This window comes from Poromitra crassiceps, assembly GCF_964638095.1.
Source record: "Poromitra crassiceps genome assembly, chromosome: 14".
NCBI classification, from domain to species: Eukaryota; Metazoa; Chordata; class Actinopteri; order Beryciformes; family Melamphaidae; genus Poromitra; species Poromitra crassiceps.
The window spans coordinates 9,866,802-9,876,657 of NC_139633.1; the positions used below are offsets into that span (position 1 = coordinate 9,866,802).

General features: G+C 47.2%; 1 protein-coding gene across 1 annotated transcript; it reads left to right on the top strand.

Annotated features, from left to right (window-relative positions):
- Window positions 1–319: 319 nt before the first annotated feature.
- On the top strand, window positions 320–1,063 carry LOC310788814 (growth arrest-specific protein 1; the record flags this gene model as incomplete). The annotated part of the gene is made up of 1 exon (XM_083650387.1): window positions 320–1,063. One exon carries the CDS (start codon window positions 320–322, stop codon window positions 1,061–1,063), a length of 744 nt encoding a protein of 247 aa, XP_083506513.1.
- Between the last annotated feature and the right edge of the window lie 8,793 nt (window positions 1,064–9,856).

Here is a 9,856-nt window from a genome sequence, read left to right on the forward strand (position 1 = left end):
TCCTCTCTCTGCAGCCACGCGTGCTGATTTCTCTATACACTCCCGAGCTCCACTGCTGCAGGGCGCGCAGGAAGGACGCTCCCGCACGCTGCAAAAACAAAGTTTGTGGCTGTTCAAGATGAAATGTGTTCATATGCTAGCGCTTCTGGATACATTGTGACAGACTGTGGGCGCTTCTGGATACATGTGACAGACTGTGGGCGGCTGCAAAGCGCAGGTATGCGAGACACTTTGTGGATATCTCAAACTTCACTGTGCTAATGTGCCGAGCTTTCTGGTGGAGACGGTGCGCGTCACCGAACTAGAACTTCATCCAAGCATGAAATGGTGCAGCGCCCTGGCGCTTCTCTCATGGGTGCTGCTGGCTTTAGATGCCCAACTCATTTGCTGGCAGGCGCTGCTTCGGTGCCACGACGAGCCAGAGTGCGAGCTGGCATACAGCCAGTACATAGCTGCGTGTGAAGGCAACATCAGGGGCACCAGGCGGCAGTGCCCCAGTCACTGCATCAACGCGCTCATCCGGCTCAATCACACCCGCAGCGGGCCCGACCTGGAGACCTGCGACTGCGCCCAGGACCAGGAGTGCGTCGGCGCCAAGCGAGCCATAGAGCCGTGCCTCCCCCGCAGGCACCCGGGCGACGCGGCGGGGATCGGCTGCACGGAGGCCCGGCAGCGCTGCGAGGAGGACAGTGGCTGCCACAGCTCGCTGGTCGCCTACCTGTCCTACTGCGGCCAGCTCTTCAACGGACGCAAGTGCTCGTCCAAGTGCAGAGCCACCATCCAGCAGATGCTGTTCATCCCCAACGGCATGCTGCTCAACCGCTGCGTGTGCGACGGCGTGGAGCGGCCTTTCTGCGAGGTGGTGAAGGAGAACATGAGCAAACTGTGCGCCATGGGCGAGCACAGCGTGGTCTCAGACCAGCCCGAGGTGGACGATGTCTATGAGGACGAGACCTACGACAAGAGCGACCAAGAAGAGGTCTCCCACGACCACTCTGCTGCCCAGAGACTGCGAGGCTACATGCCTCTCCTCTACCTCCCTCTGGCACGGATATTATATTGAGATGGGCTCTTGGTGCACCAGTTGCTGGATTTATTAACAATGATAAGTCATGTGATATCATTGACAGCCCCATAGGGAAACTTGCCCCCTGAAAGCTGGCACGGGTTCAATGACTTGCTCAAGGACACTACAGCAGGCCTGACACAGGGCTTGAACCCCGGCCTGCTGGTTGAAGGAAGCTGTCTCTTTAACCACTATAGGCCTCCCTGCCTGCCAGCCCTATTCTGTGGCAGGGTGATAGTGAGCACAGTAGTGATTTGTGGCAGGGTGATAGTGAGCACAGTAGTGATTTGTGGCAGGGTGATAGTGAGCACAGTAGTGATTTGTGTATGGCCTTAAACGCAACCATACACTTTTCATAGCAGCTCTGCAGCTCACATACAGGACGCCTGACGTTCTGCATGGTGAAGTGAACAGCTCAACTTGATGCTACGCTGAGAGAGAGCCTGTGGTCAAAAGATGGCAAAAACCCCTTCAGGTCATCCTTTGAGATAAACCAAACTTGATTTCCTTTGGTGCTGTTAGGCTACTTGTTGCTGGGAATTGCCATTTTGTGAGCATGTAAACATCCTCCTGTTTGTTTGGTTTGAATGGTCCTTGGAGTGTGGCTTTATTAAGACTTAAGACAAACAGGAGTGTGGCTTTATTAAGGCTTTATTAAGACTTAAGACAAACACTGGAGCTCCAGTCTCTGTTTGCTCTCCTCTCAATTTCAGGGGCCTCTGCATTGTTGCAGCAGCCACACTTCAAATATTTGTGGGAACTGTCAGGGACAGACAGGAAGCACCTCTCCAGCAGTCTGTCTGGGACCCCTCCTCTCCTCTCCAGCAGTCTGTCTGGGACCCCTCCTCTCCTCTCCAGGAGTCTGTCTGGGACAGGCCTCTCCTCTCCAGCAGTCTGTCTGGGACCCCTCCTCTCCTCTCCAGCAGTCTGTCTGGGACCCCTCCTCTCCTCTCCAGCAGTCTGTCTGGGACCCCTCCTCTCCTCTCCAGCAGTCTGTCTGGGACCCCTCCTCTCCTCTCCTCTCCAGCAGTCTGTCTGGGACCCCTCCTCTCCTCTCCAGCAGTCTGTCTGGGACCCCTCCTCTCCTCTCCAGCAGTCTGTCTGGGACCCCCTCCCCCATATGAGATTGTTTTATTGAACCTTTCCTGAGAGAAAGATCTCCTCCTTCCTTCCTTCCTCCTCTCTCTTCTGCCTCCCACCTCTTTCACGCCTCTAAAGACCCCCTGTCTTGGTGCTTCCCCCTCCCCAGATAACATGTAGGCTACTTGTCAATTCAAGCCAGGTTTATTGATATAGTGCTTTTAACACGCAGGGATGTCACAGTGTGCTTTGTAGAAAGAAACTACGAGGCACAAATACAGAGGAAGATGGACACTACTAAAAACAACATAGCATTTCATTGCAAACTCCATGAACGTTAGTCCTCAGAACTTCCACAAGATGAATGTACTTTTGAAAGTTTTAAATCCAAAATGGGTTTTGAGAAGAACTGCTAACCTGAAATTCTTGACATATTTCAAAAAAAGAGTGAATACCGTATTTGAATATATATCTTTATTTTGTAGGTCAAGGTAATAGGTATAACCGTATTAATCGTATACATAATGAGGTTCGCTTTCAAGACAGAAATCATTACAGCAAATCATGGATTTCTCATTTTGGAACAAAACCTTTCATTTACATGTATAAAGTGCAGGTATACATCTTAGTTTAAAATTGTGCTTTGTGGCGGTGTGTCTGTGGTGTGGCTCAGTCACGATTGTGATGGCATCAGTGATGTCACTTGAACACTTGTGATGTCATCAGTGTGTCAGTCCAGAGTCTCCACCCTAGGAGTTCAGTGTGCGTAGCCTGCACCACAGTGTGCGTAGCCTGCACCACAGAAGGAGCATTATGTTTTATACATGAAATGGAAATTGATTACTTGTCTTGAAACTTTCACAACAAAACTTGAGTAAAGCTACACATGCTGGATTAGATAGTTTATGACACAAGTTGAGTAAAGCTACACATGCTGGATTAGATAGTTTATGACACAAGTTGAGTAAAGCTACACATGCTGGATTAGATAGTTTATGACACAAGTTGAGTAAAGCTACACATGCTGGATTAGATAGTTTATGACACAAGTTGCGTTAAATGCAGACTTGGCTCAGATAGTGTTCTCTATCTCTTAGCATTTGTTTTGATCTGCTTGGAGTGCCATATGGTTGGAGTTGACAGCATCATCAGGACAAATCAGATCATGTCAAGCAAGTTTTCATTTACAGAAAAGTTTACTAACACAACTTTCAAACACTTTCCTGTGATTGTAAACTTGTGTCAGTCACTGGACTGCCCTGTGTGCTAATCTCATCCAGCAAGTCAAACTAAGTCATTGCAATGCTGTTTGACCTGGATACATGTACTTGGTTTCTTCACAGATTTGTTTTACCTTTATTGATCATGGGAGAGTTAGGGCTGGGCGATATAGCCAAACAAATGTATCGGTGTCGATATCGATAATTATTGATCATTTTTAATCACCCATTTTTTATAAAGACCATGAGAATTTTTTTTTTTAATTTAACCACTTTATTTTTAACCATCTTATTTATCAAGGCATACAGGTAATCATTTTAATGTTATCACAATTAAAAACACACAAATTGTAGATAATAGATTTGTTCGGGTGGGAACTTTAGGATTTGTCTGTTTGATTGGCTGTTTATATTTTTTTTGTATTGATTAATTGTCTATCGCTGATATATATTGCTATTGATTTATCGCCCAGCCCTATGCTCTATGTCAGCGCTGCACTGTGCAGGGTTGCCACGGGTCTGGAAAGTACTTGAAAGTGCTTGGATTAAAAAACTAATATTCAAGTACTTGAAAGTGTTTGGATTTAGCCTACTGGAATCTCCTAAGTTTGAGCCTCTGTCATCTCAAAATTCACCTGTAATACATGTTTTATATATCTAGATAGCGTGCTGGGCCAAGCTTGATACACTTTCTTCCTATCTACGGTATTACTCTCCACGTATACTACAAGCATGCAGCCATTTGCTGAACTATGCACTGTTATTGTCTGTTGTGCTCTCTTATAGACATTCTTAGCTCAAATATGCGACTGGTCGCTTTGGGAACCTGTATTGTGTTAACACACATGTCACAAAATACACTTGTGTGAACATCTCTGTGAATTATTGGCCCATGATTTTCAAACCATTTGTCGTTAAAGCATTACAAAAAGAGTGACAACCCTTACTGTGTCACAGTCACATAGCTGCACATATTCCCATCACGGAGCTGCCCAGTACAGCCAGTTCTACTGTTGGCCACTGAGCGGCTGAGGAAATTGAGGGCTGATTCTTGCCTTGCTAAAGGGCTTCTCAGTGGGCCTAGCTGTTGTGAGAAGGGAGAGTGTTTCTCATTCACTTTCAATACCCTGATTTCCCCATCTATCTACTCTAAGGATTTGAACCAGCAACCTGCTAGTCGGTCTCAGCTCCCCTTCTCTAACCTCTAGGTCATGCTGTTTGGTGAAAAGGGAAAGCAAAACCAATGTTCATTTTGATCTCTTGTAAAGAAGCTGTCTGTTTGTTTCTGTCTGTGCCACTTGAAATTGTCACTAAACTAATCTTTGTTTTGTTATGAAGGTTCAGAATGTTTTGTTTTCGACCTGATCACATAGCTGTTGGCCTTAAGGAAAATGTTGATTAATGTTAAATTATGAAACTAGAAGAATATAAAGAATGTATATTGTACAGTTATATGCAGTAAGATAAACCATGACAGTGTTACTTTAATGCAGTTAATACAATATAAACACACAAAAGTAGCTCATATTTGTCTACAAAACCTGACATAACGTTTCAATTTTTCATCTCATGTTGGAATAACATTTAAGAGCAGCGGCTTCCGTATAGGAGAGCAATTTTTGTAATAAAATGTTTATGAGCTGAATTGCCTTCCAGTTGAGTTTTTTTTCCACTGAGGGAAGTGTGGAGGTGGACACGAACATGCCTGTTTGTCATTGTGCAGGTTCAGATAGAGTCTAAACTCCTGACTTCTTGAAGGTGTTCACCTGAGACATTTTGTCCACTTTAGGCTGCCGTAACCAAATCTTTCTAAAAGGTTAAAAGTTGTCTTGGTGTGATGTACACAGTATTTGACATTATGCGAGCAACAAAGGGACAGTTTATTGATAGCGAATGTCATTCTCAAGTCAGCCAAGTGACTCGCCGATAGCACTGCCGCGGCTGTACAAGCAGCCCTCTTACCAGCGTGTACCTTTCCTAAGCCGCCATCATAATACTTAAGGGATTAGGCCAGTGTAACTGAAACCCAGGAAGGCATATTGAAGGGTCTGCACAACACATCCTCACTGGAGCAAGCCAGCAGCTCAGGGTTCTGCTTACATTTCAGCCTCAAGTTGTCTTAGAGGAGGAAGGCAGATAGCAAGTCAGAGAGAGACACTAAAGTCATGTCAGATATAGTTACTGACTTGCGTTTACCTCCAGCCTTTTTTTCCCTAAATCCTTGCTAATGACCACAAGTCTAACGAACCAAATGCTTCAGAACAAACAGCCAGCTGAGCTTGAGTCCTTATTTACTAAGGTATTTACAAGTCATTAGCAAATTGTAAAAGAAGTTGCCTCGGGTGTGAGTCAGTTAACATGAGCACCAGGTGCTGCAGGGTTACACCTGTTTTGCAAATTTAACACAACAGTCACGTCCAAAAGCTATAAAACTGCAAATGGTGACAGCAAGAGCAGAAAAGGTGACAAATTGAGTGTTTAATTGAAAGGGAGGGGATTTGGAGTTTGCTCTGTATTTTTGGAATGTTTTAGTTAAAGTTGCTCTCTGAATGAGATGGGATTCAAAATTATTTTCTTTCTATAATTTCTTCTCTAATCTGCATCTGAAGAGAAGATGCAGGTATCTCTTGCTGTCTCTCCCCATATGGAACTGTTTCACAGCAGAATACTAACGGGGTCAAGGGTGCTTGGCTTGCTGATCAAATTCCATCACTATTCTGTGTTATGAAGATGATATTTGTTTGGACATCGCAGGACTTGCATGGCAAGCTAGACCCACCACTTATACTGTATATAATATACCAGCAGCCAAACTCCACACCTGGCCCTGTGTTTACGACAGGTATTCTGTTCTCAGAACCTCACCTGGCCCTGTGTTTACGACAGGTATTCTGTTCTCAGAACCTCACCTGGCCCTGTGTTTATGACAGGTATTCTGTTCTCAGAACCTCTCCAAGCCCAGAGAACACAATTTGCATTTCCCATGTCTTCTCCAGATTTTCCATAACCACAGGAATCCTGTAACGTTTCCAACTGTATTTTAACTTTCTATTGTGCCAGGGGAAAACAGGCAGATAGACACAGGGAGAGAGAGACAGTCGCCTGCAGCTAGAGCTCAACTCCCTCTACTTTCCCCCTAGTTAGAACGTCTTTGGTCCAATCTGTCTTAACCATTGCCATGCATCTTAAAGCCCTCCAACACAGCCACCCCGCCCCCGTCAAATCCCCCCACCCAGCTTCTGGGAACAAAATCAAAACAAACATAAGCATTGCAGCCTTGGGTAAGTGGGGGAGCGAGGGAGGAGAGGGGAGGGGGTTACAGAGGGGGAGCGAGGGAGGGGAGGGGGTTACAGAGGGGGAGCGAGGGAGGGGGTTACAGAGGAGTGAGGGAGGGGAGGGGGTTACAGAGGAGCGAGGGAGGGGAGGGGGTTACAGAGGAGCGAGGGAGGGGAGGGAGGAGAGAGGGTTACAGAGGCAGCACTGTGCTGGGGCCCATTTTCTAAATTATCTTTATTCAATGTTTCTCTGAAACAAACCCCCTGGCTGCCCCCCCCCCCCCCCCCCCTCCCCGCTCTCCCTCTCTTCCACCCTTTGAAAGTGGGCGTGACACAGGGATTTAAAGTGGGCGTGGCAGATGGATTTAGGAGGCTAGTGTTGTCTCTTGTCCGTACAATGTTCCATTCATGATAGCCGTCTAGCCACAGGGAATGGCTGATGTGCGCCTGTTCTCAGCACTGGGGGTGCCGGAGTCAAGGGCACCCAGAACACATAGAGCCCCCTCTTTATATGGGTCACACGGTGTCACTGCAACTCCACCGCTGGCCCAATAACAGTATCAACAGAGCCCGAGGGAGAGAGAGGGGAGAGAGAGAGAGAGGGAGAGAGGGAGAGAAAGAGAGAGGGAGGGAGAGGGCGAGAGAGAGAGAGGGAGTGAGAGGGAGGGAGAGAGGGCGAGAGGGAGAGAGAGGGAGAGAGAGGGCGAGAGGGAGAGAGAGAGCCTGCAAGGGAGTAAGGCCAGCAAGTGGTCTTGATGGAGCTGCAGTGAAATGGAAGGCCAATTAACCACAATGCCGTAGGTTGTGGTTCGGGAGAGGGAGTGATTCTGCCTCCCCCACCTCCTCTTCAGGGAGAGGGAGTGATTCTGCCTCCTCCTCCACCTCCTCTTCAGGGAGAGGGAGTGATTCTGCCTCCTCCTCCACCTCCTCTTCAGGGAGAGGGAGTGATTCTGCCTCCTCCTCCACCTCCTCTTTAGGGAGAGGGAGTGATTCTGCCTCCTCTTCAGGGAGAGGGGGTGATTCTGCCTCCTCCACCTCCTCTTCAGGGAGAGGGAGTGATTCTGCCTCCTCCACCTCCTCTTCAGGGAGAGGGGGTGATTCTGCCTCCTCCACCTCCTCTTCAGGGAGAGGGAGTGATTCTGCCTCCTCCTCTGCCTCCTCTTCAGGGAGAGGGAGTGATTCTGCCTCCTCCTCCTCCTCCTCTTCAGGGAGAGGGGGTGATTCTGCCTCCTCCACCTCCTCTTCAGGGAGGGGGAGTGATTCTGCCTCCTCCACCTCCTCTTCAGGGAGAGGGGGTGATTCTGCCTCCTCCTCCACCTCCTCTTCAGGGAGAGGGAGTCATTCTGCCTCCTCCTCCACCTCCTCTTCAGGGAGAGGGAGTGATTCTGCCTCCTCTTCCACCTCCTCTTCAGGGAGAGGGAGTGATTCTGCCTCCTCTTCCACCTCCTCTTCAGGGAGAGGGAGTGATTCTGCCTCCTCTTCCACCTCCTCTTCAGGGAGAGGGAGTGATTCTGCCTCCTCTTCCACCTCCTCTTCAGGGAGAGGGGGTGATTCTGCCTCCTCCTCCACCTCCTCTTCAGGGAGAGGGAGTGATTCTGCCTCCTCCTCCACCTCCTCTCTGGAGCTCTTCACAGCCTTCTCCTTTCTGGGTTGCATTAAACACTATTGGGGGGCAAATGTAAATTGGCAAAGCTCCCAGGAACAAGCAACAAAGTGAGAGGAAGCTTAAGGGTCAAAAACACTCCAAAGTTTTCCTGGCAGCACGATGCTCGTGTGTGATTAAAGCAATGAGACTGAGCCAACTCCAAGGGCACTGTTAGCCAATTAGAGCCCCCCCCCCCCTTACACACACACACACACACACACACACACACACACACACACACGTTTCAATCTTTATTTATCCAGGGAAATGTGACTGTGCAGGCATGTTCTTTTTCAGCTTCACATTCATACAGCTTCACACATTCACACCTGGGAGCTGCAGCCCAGGACAACCACAGCCTTTGTGGTGACTGTTGGCCACTGAGCAGCTCAGCTGGAACAGCTGGGCATTGCATGTTTTGCTCAGGGGCACTTCAACAGTGGCTGTTGAGGGTAACAGTTCTGCCCAGGTAGTTTGGGGATTTAAACTTGCATCCTTCTGGTAACAAAAAGGCTTCTACCTAAGGCAACTTCCACCCCTGCCTTTAAAGCCCAGTTCACACCAACGATTCGCAATGCAACGAGTTGAAAGGTGCAACTGCTTGCAATGCTCTGCAACTCTGGCTGCTACCTTTAAAATGGCTGGAGTCGAGATGAGACTGGTCTGTTCAGACCGCTGCAACTTTGTTCTAGGGCTGACCCAAATGCTTCGAAGCTTCAATCGATGCCATTGGTAATTGATTATCAAAACTGTATTCGAATGCTTAGTTTTTCTTCTTAAATTTATTTTTTAATAGTAATCCATTATTCGTTATGCATCAACATGAGTTATTATTACTTATTCTCTCAGACAAGGACATTGCTCTCATCTAACGTTCTTTACCAGCACTGAAACTGCGACAGTTTGACCATGCAGCCAGCAGGGCCGACTGTATATGAGAACATTTTGTTTTTATGGTCTATGGCTGTAATTTATTTGATGTGCTTATTGCACATTTTTATCCATTTTTGGATTGGCATGTAGTGAACCCCCCCCGTGGGTCACTACGTGCCCCCGTGTAATGTAATGTAACCATAACCAGTAGTAAGGAGTGTAATGTAACCATAACCAGTAGTAAGGAGTGTAATGTAATGTAACCATAACCAGTAGTAAGGAGTGTAATGTAATGTAACCATAACCAGTAGTAAGGTGTAATGTAATGCAACCATAACCAGTAGTAAGGTGTGTAATGTAATGTAACCATAACCAGTAGTAAGGAGTCTAATGTAATGTAACCATAACCAGTAGTAAGGAGTGTAATGTAATGTAACCATAACTTGTAGTAAGGAGTGTAATGTAATGTAACCATAACCAGTAGTAAGGAGTGTAATGTAATGTAACCATAACCAGTAGTAAGGAGTGTAATGTAATGCAACGATAACCAGTAGTAAGGTGTGTAATGTAATGTAATGTAATTGATAGTAAGGAGTATAATAGTCAGAGACGGCCCTAAGGGCAAACAGCACTAAGTACTTTTGGTTTGTTTTAAAGGTCAAAGGTCATGAGTGGGGCTTTCGCTTAGACTTCATAT